At 37.4% G+C, this 18,137-nt stretch overlaps 1 protein-coding gene across 3 annotated transcripts in view; it reads right to left on the bottom strand.

Moving 5' to 3' along the window:
* Positions 1-483: 483 nt before the first annotated feature.
* The window catches only part of KCTD5 (potassium channel tetramerization domain containing 5), a 39,617-nt gene continuing 21,963 nt past the window's right edge, over positions 484-18,137 (bottom strand). For 2 of the 3 annotated variants that reach the window (XM_049791754.1, XM_049791755.1), the window contains 3 exons: positions 14,535-14,660; positions 11,731-11,789; positions 484-6,215 (listed from right to left, as the gene is read on the bottom strand). In XM_049791754.1, the coding sequence (XP_049647711.1) occupies positions 11,745-11,789; positions 14,535-14,660 (171 nt within the window). In that variant the 3' untranslated portion in view covers positions 484-6,215; positions 11,731-11,744. The remainder of the gene's footprint in view (positions 6,216-11,730; positions 11,790-14,534; positions 14,661-18,137) is intronic. The other variant, XM_049791757.1, reaches the window with a different exon arrangement.

Below are 18,137 nucleotides of genomic sequence, written 5' to 3'. Positions count from 1 at the left end.
CAATTTCAGTTACCTTAGTTTTTCAGACGAAAGAAGCATTTATATTACAAAGCAAAGTACTAGATTATAAAATAAATCCGGGATACTAAGCAGGGTGATTTGTGAGTTGTGTAAAAGAAAATGTATGCAAAGTGATTAGTTAAAACTTCCTACATGTGTTTTTGTGTGATTATATATCCATACCAGAAGGGACTATGTCTTACTATAATGATCAGCAACAGTCATAGCAAACACCAAGGAAAACACCTTCATTTCCCAGCAGATATATATCTGAATAAACATGACTTTTTTGTGACAAAGCCTTTGGAGCAGCAGAAAAGGATATGTCTCCTTTACAAAGGAAAAAGTATTACTGCTTTGAATCACTGCAGAAAAATGCAACTACATTTTATATCTGAAGTGCTAAAATAGGACTATCAGTCATATTACACTGTTAATGTCAACATCAACAGATTTAGAAAAGAAAAATTTAAGACATCACAGTTTACAAGGGAAAAAACAGGTTTATTTCATGCAGTTTACAATACACTAGTGTTATGAAAAGGAGGTTAAAAAAATACCCACACACATTTTAATCGTATGTTTTTAAGAATGATGGTTAACTGCAACCATCTTCAAATGATTTGGGAAGCCCTAGCTGATTTTTATCCAGGGAAATTCCATAGACTCAGTTTCTTGTCTATGTCTGTGCTAAGAGTTTTGGCTAATGCAAACCCATTAAAACCAGATCAAAACTCAAACTTTGCTGCAGTAAGAACACTTCAGAGATAATGAATTGGCACAAAATAAAGTGTTCTTGCTAATCCACTATCCAGGAAATAACATGGTGCAAGTATGGCTGCTTGGATATTAACATAAACAGCTATGCAGAACTGATCTTGAGACCAGTGATTGGGGGGGGGGGGGGGGGGGGGGGAGAGCATCTGTTGAATTGGGTAGGTGGGCCTAAAGAGTCCATAGGAAACAGATTTTTCATAGCTAGGCTCAGATGAGGGTCATTACAGGAGCAGCTGGAAATAGTTGCCATTTGATACTCCTTCAGTTGGGTGATCTTTCAGTTCCAGGTGGACAGGTTGGCAACATTTCTCTTACAATGCCTTGGCACTTGCTTCATCCTAGCAAGTATACATAAGCCAAGTTAAGTTTGAGTAAAGTTGTGCATAAGCTTTTGGAAAATCTTCAAAAGGAGCAAGAATCATGTACATAAATACATTAACTCTTACATTTCAGATGACCAGGCCTGGAAATCTTAACATGTGTTAAGTCAGGTCAAAATTTAGGCTCAGCTTTCTAAGGCAAGCAGAGGAGCACTGTCGCAGAACCTCCTCCCCTTCCACCCACCCCCAATGTAGCAAAATAACTTTCAAAAAAGGTTCTCTCATTATAGTAGTTATTAACACACAACATCCTAAAAAGAACCCTTTGATGGGCCCAGAAAGCTATGTTTGCGGCAGTATCCATTCACTGAACTTTTGAGAAGTTCATGCCTTGGTAAGCCTTGCTAAAGTAAAGGACAGCTAAATTGCAATGAAGTACTCAGCGACGATTTCCTGCAGCAGAATCTTCCTCAAAGTCTCTCTATTGCCAGTGCTATTCATAAAAGTTGTTAGATTTCAACACAGGCAATAATAAAGTGGTGGGCATGTGTACTGTCTTCTCTCGTGTATTCCTTATTAGATTTCAACACAGGCAATAATAAAGTGGTGGGCAAGTGTACTGTCTTCTCTCGTGTATTCCTTACAAAACTGCATACTCAAATTCCAAGCCGCATACTGAAATTCCAAGCCATATATGAACACTTATATCTGTAATTGGTTCAGCCATTTGTAACAATTATTTTAGAATCCATGAGTTGAAAGAAAAACACACTAGCTGGTTTTTAAACATTGTATGTCTCCGGAACTTCAAATTAGCCCCGGAAAGGATTTTAGCCCTTAGTATTTCTGCACTGAAAATGGAAAGAGTTCCTTCTGTCTGACACTCATCTAGGCAAACTAAACAGTAAGATCTGTTTAGCCCTTGAAAGCCTCAGCTCAGTAAGAAGCCTTTAAAGACCGCTCCTAATTGTTGTGAGCCAAAAGAAAAAGTTATACAACACTGAGTTCAGACAGCCTTCCGCTTTTTTTTAAAAAACTGAATATTTAGACTATTTTAAGAATCAGTAATTATACACACAAACTCAGGTAAAATCCTGAGATTGTCCTTAATGCTGGCGACAACTGCATTCTAAACTATAATGAAGTAACAGGCAGCATCCTCAGACCGTATGCATTTTGAAATTGTTGTGTTAGAAAAGACACTTCTCCAATGACTGCTAGCAGTTTTAATCCTACTGTCCTGAGCTAACAGGTACTGTTAAAGGCATAACAAAATCTCATCTCTTTTCAAGGGCCCCACCTTTCAGGGCTGATGGAAGAAGTTAATTTGAAAAACCTGAAAGATTCTTTTGATGTGGCTAGATAGAATAAAATAGGAGAATGACACTTTTTGATTTTATCACACCTCAAGTGAACAAAACCCCAGGCTGCTTCTCCAGACTCTCTTTCACTTGACTTTGATCTCCATGAAAACCCCAGTACTTCACTTTTCTCTCAGTACTTCTCAAGGAATGTATTCCAGTACACCTGAATGATTGGACAACACACATAGTTCAGTTTCTAGGTAAATTCATTCAATTAGATACTACTGCATTTTTGCATTCCAAGTTCATTTTTGTAATACTAATAAAAATAGTAATTTGTAATTAATGTGTGTTAATTTGCTGGTGGTAGTTCTCTACTGCTCAAAAAGAGACAACTCTCAACAACCTCAACAGACATTCACAGAATACAGTGTTCTGTTCCGAGAAGCAGTTTTCTGAAAACACCATCATCCTACTCAACAGACCTGTTCCCTAAGCATACCTGCAATCAAGTTTTCTTTTGTTTAATCTGCTAGAACTTTTGCTATGGTAAATTTGAACTTCTCAGTTTTTAAACAAGTTTTGCAAGAAGTTTGTCATCTAAAAGCCTTTAAAGAATTTCACTGAAAATCCACTAATCATCTGCTGAATGAACCCCCTGTTCCATGGACAATAAGCCAAACAACTTCACTATATATTCGTATAGCAAAAGGGTAGAAAGTTAAATCTTCCATAGAATTTATATTTTCATGAGAGGTCACCATGATTAACTGTTATGTTCTGGTATGTCTCCCTTCCTGCTTTATTTTCTTCTGCTATGATCTCCTCGTGCTCAGGATCTTAAATTCTAAGCTGCCATACTGTTTTGATTTAAGAACAGAGGAGCTGTGTAAATCTAGAGTTCATGTCAAAGGCTTTTGTGGTATAGCTTTTCAACTACAGCACCCTAGTGAACCCATCAGCTTTACATAGTCATAGGCAGTTCTCTTGAGGTAAATACTCTCCAAACGACAGAAAAGAAACAAAGGACTCTGGTTTAAGCTGTATCGGTACATTACCTCATCCTGCAAGATCTTAACAGATGAAGAAAACCTGGTGATGTAGATTGGAGTCTAATGCAATTACCTTGTTACCGTAGCTAAATTTATTTGAAATTACAAGAGTCAAATAAAAAGAAACCACAGTTATTTACGGATCAATTCTTAATGCCTTTTTCAAAAGGCATACGGTAGCACTTCCATCTATCTGAAAGCCTCACATGCTCACAAAAATTAAAGCAAAAATTAAAGCAATAATGACATTAGCAAGAACAGGAAAGTAGTTAGTTCAGGTGGTGTCAAACAACAGCATATTTAAAATAATTTACAAGGTACCTGCCTACTAAAGTTCTCTTCTTTTTTTCTTTGTTCTTTCTTTCTTAAAATGTTTGTGAGGTATTGGAAACAAAGTGCAAAATGATTAACCACTCATTTCCCCCAAATTTGCTACAACAGGGATACAATGTAAACTAGATTGCAGGTAATCTCACCATAAAAGCATGCTTTTAAGCTGAAAATACTCCAGTGAAAAAAACATACTTAAAAACCCCCACTCTCTTACATATTCTAAATTTGTTCAGTTTGCTCGGTTTGTTACTCATGCTTTGCTGCTGTCATTCTTGAAAATGTCACTTTATGAAATAAAATATTCTGTCTTTTTGGGGTTAAATAAGAGAGACAGCAGAAATGCTGATTCAGAAGGATCATTGTAAAACAGATATTTTAGGCATTAAAATCCACTTAGGCCAATGCCAAATTACTCTGTAGAGCACATCAAGAAAACAACAAGAAACATGGTTGGCTGCAATTCCATGAGCTAGGGAGCTCAGAGAATTCGGTGGAGTCATACTGTTTAAAAACACAGTAACTACTGCAGCAGAGGAAATGTTTTAATATGCAATTAACACAGACAACTGTTACGCTTATTTTCAGATACACAAGATAATCTGTTACTATTTAGGGGAAATTTGGGTGCTAAATTTAAACTGATAAAATATGGGTGCCTAAAAAAGTATAAAAGTATAAACACTTCCCCTTACACAATTACATTTTTAGTAAATTCAATTCAGTTTTAACATCTTAAAAAAAGACAAACATTTTATGTGTTGTCGTGGAGGGGCCAGCAGCTCCCTGTGCAGACCACATCCAAGTTGCAAAATGCATTACAAACCCTTTCAAGCATTAGACGCATGGACAAAACATTTAGCCCATTGCTTAACCTGCTTAGTAGAAATGGTTTTTACAAATTGTTTCTGCCAAACTTTTATCAATGTATAGCAAGTCCTTTTTTTTAAAAAAAAAAAAAAAAAAAAAAAGTAGACCCTGGGTGTTTGAAAATCACACTTTTGTGTAAAGGATTATACGTACGAATTTTGAAGTTGCTGAGAATGAAAACATAATGTCTTTAGAATTCAAAACAATCTTGTAGCTTTTTGAAACTCCCTTCCACTGTTCTCATAAATCAATGAAGCAGAGTTTTATACCATCAATTTCATTAAGTGTTTTAAAGATGTGCTAAAGATTTTCCTCAAAACATAGTGTATTAAAAAGCTCCAGTCTTGTATATTAGCCTTCATCAAGGACAAACTAATAAAGCTGCACCAGATGTTTTCAGTGTTTTCAACTGCATAGTTGAAACAGTACAGAAAGAGAAAGATTGATTACAGCTATCCTGAATGTCTGAAGTAGTTAAGTTTTTCAACTGGATGAGCTTGTGTTCACACTCAAAGTTGATTTTAATCCCAGTCATAGAGATAGGGACCTAGGACTAGCCAGCCGTATTTCTGTACAGCCTCCAGCTCTTGAAAAATCTCTACCATAATCCACAGAGTTCAATGCTTATAGGCATTTTATAAAAGCACAAACACACATATGAGCACAAACATGTCAAAAGAAACAAAATGTTCAGTTGTTCATTTGAAGTGAATTTTTTGATTCCCCTTCCAAACATCTGACTAAGACTGGAGCATAACTTTTGCAGGAGGAGACTGTTTTAACAGAAGGAACATCAAGAACAACTCAGGTGAAATTCTCAGAGATGATTTTCTCTGAGTTTAGTCTTCCCTTTGGGTATTAAAATATGCTATAAATCCAATCAATATATACACCCTTCCTTTAGAGAAACCTTTTGACTGTTGTGTAACTTTTTATGTGCTAGTTTCAGTTGATCTCCTAGGCTGTTATTACATAATAGAGTACGTCACAGAGCCATAAGGAATGTGCAGTATAACACAGTCAGTTGGGGCTGCCACTGATTCTGAAACAATGTAGACCCAAATATTTGCATTTGTGGGCTGTAATGTGTGTGTGTGTGTGTGTGTGTGTGTGTGTGTAGCACCAATTACATTGTCCTTTAAATGTTTACAATGATTACTAGGAAAATGTCTCCGAACTGATCAACGTTGGGTCATCCAGCACCAGACATTAAGTGCTACATGTCTCAGAGTTAAATATGAGTGCGTGGTCATTTCTTTTCCAATGACCAGCATCAGTCAGCCCACAAGAGATTACAACCATGCACTACAACCAAAACTTAACACACACTCCCACACCGTCTATTCCCACTATGTAATCTTGCAATGCTTTCAGCCAGTTGACACCAGCTTATAGGCAAAAATGGTTGAACCCAGATCAACAGAAAATTGTCTAAATCAGATTTTTTTCTTTTGCAGCTGAGCCTCTTCAGTGTGACAATTCACTGCGTCTTGGAATAAAAGAGAAAAAATTGTCACCGTTCAATACTGTCTTCACATCCTGGAACCTCGTTCTTGCAAAATCTGAAACAGACCAGTAAAAATTCTATGAATGAAAATTCATTCAATGTCATTCCTAAAGCATGGTCAAAGGAGGTCAAAGAGCAATATAATGACTATTTCAAATAACTGATAAAGCGTCAGGGAGCTGGTTCATGGATATTCCTGCAGTCTGTGCTTTAAGGCTGAAAAAAAGACAGATTGATACATACAATGTCTACCATCAAACATAATGAAAACAGATGTAAATCACTGCTAGTAATTGAGTATGATTAATATAACCAAAGATAAGGGTTGGTAGATATAAAAGTAAGCCATTTCGCCTCATCCTAATTCTGAAGATACTTAGGTCCTGTGTGGTAAATGAACTTCGGTGCTTATTAGAGATTGAATTTAAGCTTCATTTTTCCTGTTCCAGTAAAACATCCTTAACTCTCTGAAGTTTCAGCTGCAAATTGTCCCCCACAAATTAGTAATGAAAACATGAACTTGCAACTCAAAATGTGCACAAATGACACACTGGGTGAGATGATGCAGGCAGTTTTCAAAGACCAAGAGTACAAGCTGGCAAGATTTAAATCAACAGACTGATTTAAAATCTGAAATAGACGCCCAGGCTTGGTCTTTTGCATGAACTGAAGTCAACCAACTACTTTTCTTCGCAGATTTTTACTACGCTGTTCAGACACACAAAGCTTATCAGTTGGACTGACCAGCTATATGAACTCTGACAGCAGTTTAAAAATATTTTTACATTAATATTATTTGCTCATGCAAGATCTCACAAGTTTTTTAGGCATCCTTGTCCACATGAAAATTGTTTCTGTGGACACAGGACATAGCACACCGAACTTTTCATGCATTAACTTGTCCATCATTACCCTCTGAAATGCTCAAGGCAGGCAGCTGACAGGCAATGCAGGCTCTGACTTCATGAGGAGGAATATATTTCTCAAAAATTCTAAGGAATTTGTTTATCCCACTGTTACCAAGGAACTGAGATTCCCATGACAGTGAGTAAAAGGATTTTTTTCCCCCTAAAAGCAGTTGATTTGTTTAATATTCACTTTAAAAGGTATATATTAAACACAGGGACTGAATTCTAATGGAAACAAAATATCTACCCCTGAAAAACCTAGCAATCCTTTTCTATAGTATCTTACAACTTGAAGACCACCTATTCTACTTCCAATTTGACTATTTTTTCCCTTTTCTATTTCAATTCTCTTTGGCTCCTCCAGTGAGGAAAAGATCCAAGTCTTAGGATTGACTGTCCAAGCAACAACATTTCTCATGTTGCTACTCTAAACTGAATGGCAATCAGCAATGAGGTCACCTCTCAGGCTGCATAATACTGCAGGGAAGCCTGTAAGTGAACTGTAGAACCAGTCATGACAGTAGCCAAATAAAGCACTAAGCAAAGCTTCAGAGGTACTGAGCACAAATACTTAACAATGTTAATCTGTAAGTAAATGATACTTCATTTTCTTTTGCTTCTTGACAGTTTTCCTAGTGCTGGGAAGGGCTCTTGATTTCAAAAGCTGAAAGAAAGCAAAGGCACCATCCCTGGACAATGGCATAGCTGACTTCAATGTAGAATCTCCTTCAGTGTAGTCTGATATTAAGACAAACACCTGATGCTAGTACTCAGTAGCACATTCCATCCCAGAGGACCCACAGAATCCGACAGCACACACAAACACTTCAATCTTTGTGCTTGTAGGGTAAAGGTTGGCAGCCACTTAACACAGCACAGCAGTTTCATGTATGGTTTTAAAGAAAAAAAGTCCAGCTATTTGGTTTATTTTTAATACTGTTAAAACATTGATAGTTTAACCTATCAGCCTCTCTCAGTTGTCAAGCCTAATATGTCTTTCATAGTGACTATAGTCAAGTAGGGTTTCACCTGCTTTGCACAACTCCATGGGATTTTTTAAGGACTGGAGTCCATAAAGAACCCATCACCATTTGTGTGCCTCAGGGTCAGTTCAGAGACAGTTTAGTGTTAGCTTAATTAAAAATAAAATAAAATAAAAAATCCACTTTGTTGCTTGCTTACTGCTCTTACTGCAGTACCTGGAACTTGCTTTGTGCATACAGAGTTCTTTTTCATTTCAAATTCAGTATTATTATTTTGAAGTTATCAAGCCAGATGTCACTGCAGCTACGTTGATAAATTTCCAAAATACAGAAAGATGTTTCCCACGGGCCATGACATACATGCTTTAGGGTATAGTTTAGATGCAAACATTGCTTAGTTCATGAAAATAATTTACTATGTATACTAAGCAAAAAGCTTGTCATATGAAACTGTAAGAAAGATACAAGTGAATTCTGTGAAGAAAAGCCAGGCCCCAAAAATTGCTCAGCAACTGCTAGTATAATATATTCAAAAGAGATTAGATAAACTTACAGAAGATAGTGCCACTGATACCTACTCAAGGTACCATGGTGTCATTGTAGCTTTCATAGAATGATCTGGATGCAGGCTTGAAGCCAAAATTCCTAAACTGAGGCTTACTGGAAGGTGGGGAAATATATCAGGAATTAATTTTATAAATGCTTCCTACTTAAACTCTTTCCTTGACTATTTGCTGTTGGTCACAGCTGTCACAAAGTGCTGGAGTAGATGGCCACATAATGGACAACAGTCTGACCCAGCAAATGTAGTCGGTAAGTAAAACAATCTCTAACAGAAAAAAACCCCATGGCTGAAATAAGCACCTGTGCAGTTAGAAAATAATATTGGATCTATTCATTTTGTGAATCTTTCCAAATTAAAATGAAACATTTGAGTTTATTCTGGAAGATAAAAAGTAATTCTAAGAGTAGTAGTCTTAGAACTATTTTCTGTAGCTTGAGGAACACATACAATAAGATAAAACTAAGTCAGATCTGGATGCTGAACTTTGCATACTTCACTGAGCCAGTAAGCCTAACGTAAAGCAGAAAATTCTATCAGATCAGGCAATATTTTACACATTTTGCTTGGTACTTCTTCTGTAACCCCTACCTTTACTAAAGGGGAAATGATTTCTGATCAGCAAGCTCTCATGAGAGGTGTTCCATCCACCTATGTTCAGAAACTGTGTGAAAGAGGATCTTTTGTCGTCATGGGCAGTGACTTCGTCCAAAGAAGAAACTGGATTTCAGGAATTCTATCAAAATTGTACTTACTAAATACTGAAAGGATCACTGACTCTGTTCTGCAATTCAAAATTCTTCCTTTTTTTTTTTTCTCCTGAAAAACTCTTTAATAAGCCTAGTCCTAAAAATTTTAGTGGGTTACTGTGCAAAAATGCCGAGAGAAGATGTCTCAACACTAACAGAGGTCAATAAAACTTGAAAACAGTTATGGCAGGTCTGCTCCCAAACTGCTAATAGCTAGGACTAGGGAGTATGTCTGGAGCAGAACCAGGCACGGAAGAAGTTTTTGTTTGAGAACATGATCTACTCTACTAGCTTAACAGGTGACTTCATTGATAATGCTCCTCTGTCCACACACTTTAGATCACAGAATCACAGAATGGTTTGGGCTAGAAGGGACCTTTAAAGATCATCTAGTCCAACCCCCCTGCCATGGGCAGGGACATCTTTCACTAGATGAGATGCTTGAAGTGATGCTCAAAGCCCCACCCAACCCAACCTTGAACACTTCCACGGATGAGGCATCCACAACTTCTCTGGGCAACCTGTTCCAGTGTGACACTACTCTCACAGTAAAGAATTTCATCATTATAGACAATCTAAATCTACCCTCTTTCTGTCTAAAAACATTGCCCCTTGTCCTGTCACTATGGGCCCTGATAAAAAGTCTTTCTTATAAGCCCCTTTTAAGTATTGGAAAGCTGCAATAACATCTTCCTGGAGCCTTCTCTCCTCCAGGCTGAACAACCCCAACTCTCTCAGCCTCACTTCATTACAGAGGTGTTCTAGCCCTCAGATCATTTTCATGTCCCTCCTCTGGACCCACTCTAACAGGTCCATGTCTTTCTTGTACTGGGAACCCCACAGCTGATGCAGCACTCCAGGCAGGGTCTCACAAGAGTGGAGCAGAGGAGGAGGAACACTTCCTCAACCTGCGGGCCATGCTTCTTTTGACACAGCCCCAGATAATTGGTTTTCTGGGCTGCAAGTGTACGTTGCTGGCTCACATCCAATTTTTCACCCACCAGTATCCCCAAGTCCTTCTCTGCACTGTTGCTCTCAATCCATTCATCACCCAGACTGTACTGATACTGGGGACTGTCCTGACCTTGGTACAGATCTGCTGTGTTCTGTCCTGTTTTTCCTCCAGGTGCACCAGATGCAAAGCTGACTTAGAAACTCTAAACAATGCTGAATGAACTCTCATATCCTAGGGGCTTCAGTATGATTGCTTCTTAGGGAAGCAGAACATGAGAATTGTTTCCTCCCACTCAAAATAAATCTGCTGCAGACAGAATAGTGTTTTAAGGACTATTTGTCTCTCGGGCAGCTTAAGAATCTTGCATTCAATTCCAGGACAGTGCCAGTTTATTTTTTTCAATAAAGCCTCAGATTTGATCCACTCCTTGCAGCCATTCCTGAAGACTGGGCAAAAAATCTTATTCTATCTCAGCAGTAGTTTCTGTTAGCATCAGTTAAGAAAATAATGTAGGTTCTTCTTCAGCCATGTGGAAGCAACCCTTCAGAGATAAGTACAAGGCTGCCTTACAGCTAAAAAATTCAGGTGTATAGGTGAGAAGCTGGAGCTCAATCTCATGCAATGGTAAAAATCTTCAATTTATACAGGCTCAAGTGACTACCTGCATACTGTACCACTGAACATTCAATGATAAGTTATCTTCTAGAAATTGGACAGCAGAATAAATATGAGCAGTGCTTGCAGACACATTAGGAAAAGGTTGCAAAAGTTGTTCTTTCTGATGCCAACTTTTGTGTTCTTCCACTTGTGACTTTGACAGTACCTTGATCTTCAGTAAGACGTCAAACTACAGTGGAAATTACCTGATCCCTCCCCAGAGAGAGTTGTTTCCTGTGATAAATATAACTGTAGCATCGAGATCACACTATTTACTTATATTTGTCAGGTCTTGATTCAAAAATTATTAGTTTCAAAATAATCAGGTAAGAGCATCTTTTCACTATGTTGTAATTCAGTCAAGTTTGCTAATTTATTGCCAAATCAGACATTTACTTAACGTGTATACTTAAGTTTGTATCATATGCCTCTACACCTAAAAAAGTATGACAGAAAAGCTGGTGCACAGAAAATAAAAATGAAAAGCAATCCTTACCCTAGAATCTACATAACGAACTTTTCTTCTCAGCAAAGCTTTAAAGGAACCAATCACAATACAGCTTATAACACCAACACTAATTATTCTGTCAAAGAAGCAAGATCCAGAACAGGAATTCTATCTTTGCTAACCATGCCACAACTATAATCACAAACACACACACCACCAGGACTAGCCAAAGGACAGCACTAGTGGGGGTAGGAATTGGATGGGGCAGAAAAGCATCTGGGTAAAATCCTAGGGCAGCTAGTGCTCACCATGACATTTACACTTAATCTGAGTCATTCATATCGTAATCCGTTTCTTCATCCTCACTCTGAGTGGCATGCAGCATGCAGCAAGTATAGAGAAAGGAAGGGAAAAGAAGAGATTGCAAGTGAGTCAGAGCTGCAACAAAGTACAGTCCACTTACACTTGAAGCATCTGGGATTGACATGTATTTACTTTTTTCTGGGACCCCACTCTTTGTAAGAAAGTATGATGGCAGACAATTTCAAGAAGGAACATTACAGATTTCATGAAAACTCCCTTTTTCAAATGTCTTAAAGTCAGCAGATAGAAGCCAATAGTGCCATCCAACACAACAATAGGGACCATAAGCATGGAAATAATTTAAATAAAACTGTAAAGCTAGTACCTTAACTCCGTGTACTCTTCACCATGGATGGGAAAGGATAGTACTTGAGAATCTAACTTTGGATGCAAACATTATGAACAAGTTTTGGTCATTTGTCCCAAGAGTGACAGCTCAATAAAGTAGTATGAAAGAGAAGAATGCTTGTGGGAATACAGGTTATCTTTCAGCAGTGCCATGACAACCAGTAAAAGCACTGGAACCATTTAAGTCAATGTCCCAAATGCCATTAATTTCCTTCACTTAGGTGTATTAGAAGGTTACAGAGGAGTCAACTACTAACTTACTGTGCAAACTGTTTTCCAAAAAAAGAAAACACAAGAAAAGTCTCTAAGAAGGAATGAAGGTGAAGCTTGATTAGATGCCTATCAGAAAATGCTTTTTCCTATTCTGAAAGTCCAGTACTATTAATTAAGTGCTTGTCAATAAAAATTACATATTGGCAGTGTTTTGATTTCTCTAACCCAACCTGCTGTAAAAGTACTAGGAAGACTTTCTCATGGCTTCTAAAAGTCAGTCCCAGTACATGAACAGATTATTCTGTATATATCACTGGGTACCAGAATTTCAATCATACGTACTTCAAATTGCAGACTAGAGGATTAATGCTGGCTAAGAGGGAACTACTGAGACAAAAGCTCCCAAGGTCCAGTCAAGATTCCTGAATGCAGCTGTCAGAAACCTCTCAACCAAAAAGGAATTTGTTTTTTCTCACCCTCCACCCCCGGCACAACATATACCTATTAAAAAAAAATATTGATCTATTAGAAACAATCTATAAAAAATAATTCTTCAAGTATTGCCATTAATTGCTAGCAACAGATCAACTCTTCCAGGACAAAAGGAGTGAAAGTTTGTATCTCCAACTAAAATTAACAGTAATTCTTATTCATCACCCTGGTCAAATTATGCTTTGTTCTCTTCTCTGAAACAATGACCAAGAAGCACTTCAATGGAGAGGTCTAAGATTTAGCTTCTCTCAGAGCTGCTGAATTTACAGAGTTGTACTTCACTCTGAACTAGCTTTTGTATTTAGGGTTTAATAGTTTTATTTGATCCGTATTTTTCTTTTACGTTAAGAATGCAATGTAACTCCGGCAACTTCTGAAGTTCCCTAAAGATGCACTACCATTCGTTATAAAGATGTTTATTAGGTTCTAGAATTCCACATTTTCTTTCAGGTATATATCTCCACCCTAAATTATTACCACGCACCTCTTTAACTTGTCAGCTTTTAAAGTTCTCCTTAAGCATCCTGGCAAAAGTAGACCTTGACTAGGGTTTTGGAAAGAGTGAGCCATGGCTTACCCAGGTTCACTGTTTACCCGTGCCAGGTTCGCTGTTTACCTTTGACTACATTAACCCCTTACAACTCTTTGGAAGTTTTATCTCAACAGTGACAAAAGAGCATAAATTAGTCATTTCACTAAGAATCCAACATATTTCTATAGTGCAATTTACAAAAACATCTCCATATGCATAGCTGGATAACCAAGTTACCAAGGCACAGAAAGCAGAGAAGTTTATCAGAGGCCTCAGTGCCAAGACCCAGATCAATTCTTAGCATTATTTCAAAATTAATTTCTTTGAAGGTGATTCTTGAAAAAGAAACCTTTGACGTTTTACCAATTGTTTCCCATCTACACATACTAAATGAAAAGCTTTTAAGCCAACTACAGAAATATCCAGTTTGTCTATAGTCACCTCCTCATACAAAGCAACGATACAATGATAAAAACTTCAATATGCATGGAAGAAAAGAATACACTTACATACACCACTGGTCTGCCTTATTACTATTCAGTTGTGTTTTTAAATTTTCCCTTGTACAAACTCTGAAAGACAACTGAATAAAATGCTAAGATATTGCGCCCATTACAATCTTTTTGTAAAGCTGGTTACAGAAAGTAAAGAGAACTAGGTAGAAACCTGACAATATTAAGCTAACAAATACCTTCATTTTATAACATATTGCACATGACTCTTTTTCAGAGACAGCATATTACAATCTCCATTCTTGACAGTAAGATTTCTTCAGTTGAACTCAAGCAAGAAAAACAGTTTTCAACTGAACTAGTGGCAGAATAAGGAAGCATTCAAACGTGTAAGAAACAAAACCTAGATTCTCAACTGTAAACAGCAAATATCAGCCAATACTCAAAAAACCAGGACAGGCATCAGGAACAGTACAGAATATTGCATTTAAAGAACTCATTTGGTATAACAAATGTGTGGTAATTGTACCATTTACAGTTAGTTACAGTCTCTCATAAAATGGACACAGAACCATTAGTAGTCATGAGTGAGGGGAAAAAAGGCAACTAAATAATGGTCCAGAACAGAGGTGGGCCTAGCACCTAGAGGTGGGACTTAGTGAAGCCCACCCAATTTTACACCATTTCTTTAGTCCAATGTCTAGTAACTTACCTTTGCTTTTTCACTGGGTTCACTGGTTGTGCCATAGGGAGTGTTATGCAATTCCTTTGAGACAACACACAGAAATTCAGCCTGATCTTCATTGCCATAGTTATAGGAAGAACCAATACTGACTAGCTGAAAGATAAAAAAAAAAAAGTCAATTGCATTTCCACATAAAACAAATTCCTCAAATTCTCATCATTAGTACAAATATTCCTCACTCTTCAGACTGTTGGTAGTGCCTGAAGCATGATTCTCCACTTCACTGCAAATACATTTTGATGTTGACAAATACACTGACACTCTGATGATAAAATAAACATAGCTTTGCTTTTTAAACACTTACAAAATTAATGATTTATGGTTATGACTACACTGTGAAAGAAAAGGCTACAGAGGCAGGCCAGTGGAGAAGCAGCCTGTTCCCCGTTTCTGTTTTTTAGTGGAAACCTTCCCATCCTCCAAAGTTCATTTTTAGAAGTTTGTATGCGGTATCTTAATGTGGCATGATTTAATATGTAAATGGCTGCATGCAGGAAGCACTTTGGCCTTAAAGGATACCCACCACTTTACTTACAGAATAACAATACTTCTATTAAAACATAGTTTGAGTGGACAAAGACAAAATTTGCATTGGATTGGAAAACAGCAAGACACAGCATGGTGGGACACCAAGATTAACATCTGAAATTCATATGTACTACTACAAGGAAGTTAATTAAGGAAGCGCGACAAGCAGAAGCCATGTATAATGAAATGTGACATATTTACAAGTTTCTGCAAGTCTTGATATTGAATGATAAATGACAAATTACTGAGAAGGAAGGATATACTCAACATCAGTACTACCTCATATGCAGCATGTTTATCAAATGGCAGAAATTTCACGTAACTTGTCTTACCTTACACACAGTACACTTACCTAATCCTAGAAGCTTTAAATAGCCTGCCTTTCCAAGCCAGAATCAATTCAGATGTAGCTGGTTCATTTATTTTAAAGGTTTATTTCAAAAGCATGACAAGATCACATATGGTGCTATTACTACTGACACAGCTCAAAGTCCTAAAAATCAACCTGTTGCACAGATACACTGTATCTAAACATTACCACCAAAACGGTATTAAATCTACATACCAAATCACCACACACATGTGATAAGGCTGTCCTATTCCCCAATCTCTATTATATCATTAAAATGTCCTGGTAATGGCCCCACAGAAAAGGCTTGACTTGTTTTTTCAGGCAACAGGACTTAAAACACTGTAGTTATCTGTCTAAAACCAAACTGTGTAATGCCATTACTCTAGCAGAGCACCAAAGACAGTAAAAGCCTTGTTAAAGCAGGGAAGATGCAGCCAAGACAAAAATCTTGGTCTAGAATCTGTACTTGTGGGATAAGATTATTTCCCCAACAAAAGTGGAAGGTAGACCAAGGTTAAAAGCAGCTTCCAGATAGCAATGTCAGGAGAAAATAAAGCCTCATTGTACTTTTAAGGAGAGAGAGGAGAGATGCTCAGATGTTCCAGCACTGTGGTAAGACAGCCAAGCAAGCACTTCCACAGACAGACAGAACCAATGTCTACAAAGAGCAGCAGGCAGTATGTCTGCACAATGAACCAACTTGATGCCAGGCTTAGGTGATGTCAAAATTTTTGGACCCTGATAGCATTACAGCATACAAGGTTCAGTCTCTCATGAACATTACTGGCAATCAAAATTCAGCACTCTCTAACCACCTACTTTAACTACACTGTCTGGATGTGATCACCAGAAACCTTTCCCTCTTTCGTCTACTCCTAACATCACTCTAGTTCTGCAAAATACATGCATAGTCTGTAATGAACACAGGCTGATCAAAAATGAATGCGATAAAGACATTTTTTCCACCAAAACCACGTAATGAAGTTACAAACCCCCAGGTTTTTTAGAAGGACCAATACATTCTCACTGGAATACAAAGGCACCATTTATCTTGAGATGTTAAGTCAGCTAATGTTTCACAACGGATACTCTACAGTCTGGACCGTAACATATTTGTGCAATATAGAATCACAAAACCCATAAAGTAACTAGTTGCTTAGTTGCACAAAATGGACTAAGAAAGTCCACTGAAAAGCTGAAAAATCAACCCAGACTTGCTTCGTATATAGAGATGATTTGTTGATTCTCTTCCCTATCAGCAAAAAATATCATGCACAAATTTTCAAGAGAAAAAAAGCAGTTAAGTTGGCTCTAAGCTTGTTGAAGTGGTATAAAGTTTATCCTATATATTATATAGCAATCACAAGGAACATACTGCAAATACAGTAACTGCTTCAACTACTGAAGTAAAATGTAGGACTATTTTAAACAGTATTTTAAACCCACTTAAAGGCTAGAAAACATTCAAAAAGTTGGATACATGTTTAAATAAAGCCACAGATAATTCACGTTCTCTGAAGAGAAATTGGAAGAATAAAATTCAAGCGTATGATTTGATTTAGTATACAGTCAACTTTTCTTCTTGCAAAATGGCAAGAACTTGATATCAGATAAACTATGATAACAGCTACCAGAAGGAAAAAGACTTCTTCACTCCTTGACACTCAAAAGAAATAAATGACCTCTCTGAAAGGAGACATGATACAAGATCAAATATCAGCCAAATCATCAGTCCTGGTTCAACAAGGTTGTTAGGTCCTCAGTTCATAGCTACTTACATCCCCCACTAACGCTTCCTAATCCAAATAAGTTGACCTTTTGCACATAAGTCTTTTTAGGAGACATGGCAGACTGACTACTTATTAGCTAGTTGGATAGGACTATTGATTTAGCTGACTGCAAAACATCTGGATGACTTTTTGCAATTATTAATCAGCTGGTGCATTTCAAGATAAAGTCACTTTAGCAACATTAAACACAAGTTCTTCAAAACTCCAAGATGTGACACTCTTGTAAGCAGTTCCATATGTGTGCAACTAAGAATGTATTATTTGCGTAGTATCAGTAGCATGCTAGAAACTTCATCATAGCTTTTTGAGATGCATCAGCAGCAATAAGGGTGATGGCAGGAAAAGAAACAATGGAAAATGATTGCAGATTAGAACTGAAGTGTTGTGTCAGAAAGCACGATCAGAAATAAAGCAATATTTTAGCACTTGTATTCCAAAAGTCACCCCATTGTTCCCAGTGTTGGTGGCAACACTTTAAGAAGGATGCTGATAAACTGGAAGGAACTGCTAAACTCTCCTGCCCCATGTCCATCCATCCCTGCCCACCCCCAGAGAAGAAAAAAAAAAACCACAAAAAAACCACAAAAAACCCCACAACAAATCAGAGTAATCCGAGGTCTGCAAAACATGTGTTACAATGTGTAGGAAAAGCATTTCGGATTATCCAGCCTACTGTTTCTCAGACTTTCTGAAAGGACAAACTCTTTTTGGCTCATGGGGCTTTAAAGGTAGAGAGAGTTGTAATGACCAAGAACTTAAGGAAGGAAAAAAAAGAACATTTTCAAACTCCGAATTTCATAGATTCGTATGATTATATATACATATGTAAACATGCCGGTATGTATTTTTCCTCATCCTTTTTTTTTCCTTCCATTACTTGTTTCATTATACTCCTTACTA

This window comes from Accipiter gentilis, chromosome 33 (genome assembly GCF_929443795.1).
Source record: "Accipiter gentilis chromosome 33, bAccGen1.1, whole genome shotgun sequence".
Taxonomy (NCBI): Eukaryota; Metazoa; Chordata; class Aves; order Accipitriformes; family Accipitridae; genus Astur; species Astur gentilis.
This window is presented reverse-complemented; position numbering and strand designations above follow the sequence as displayed.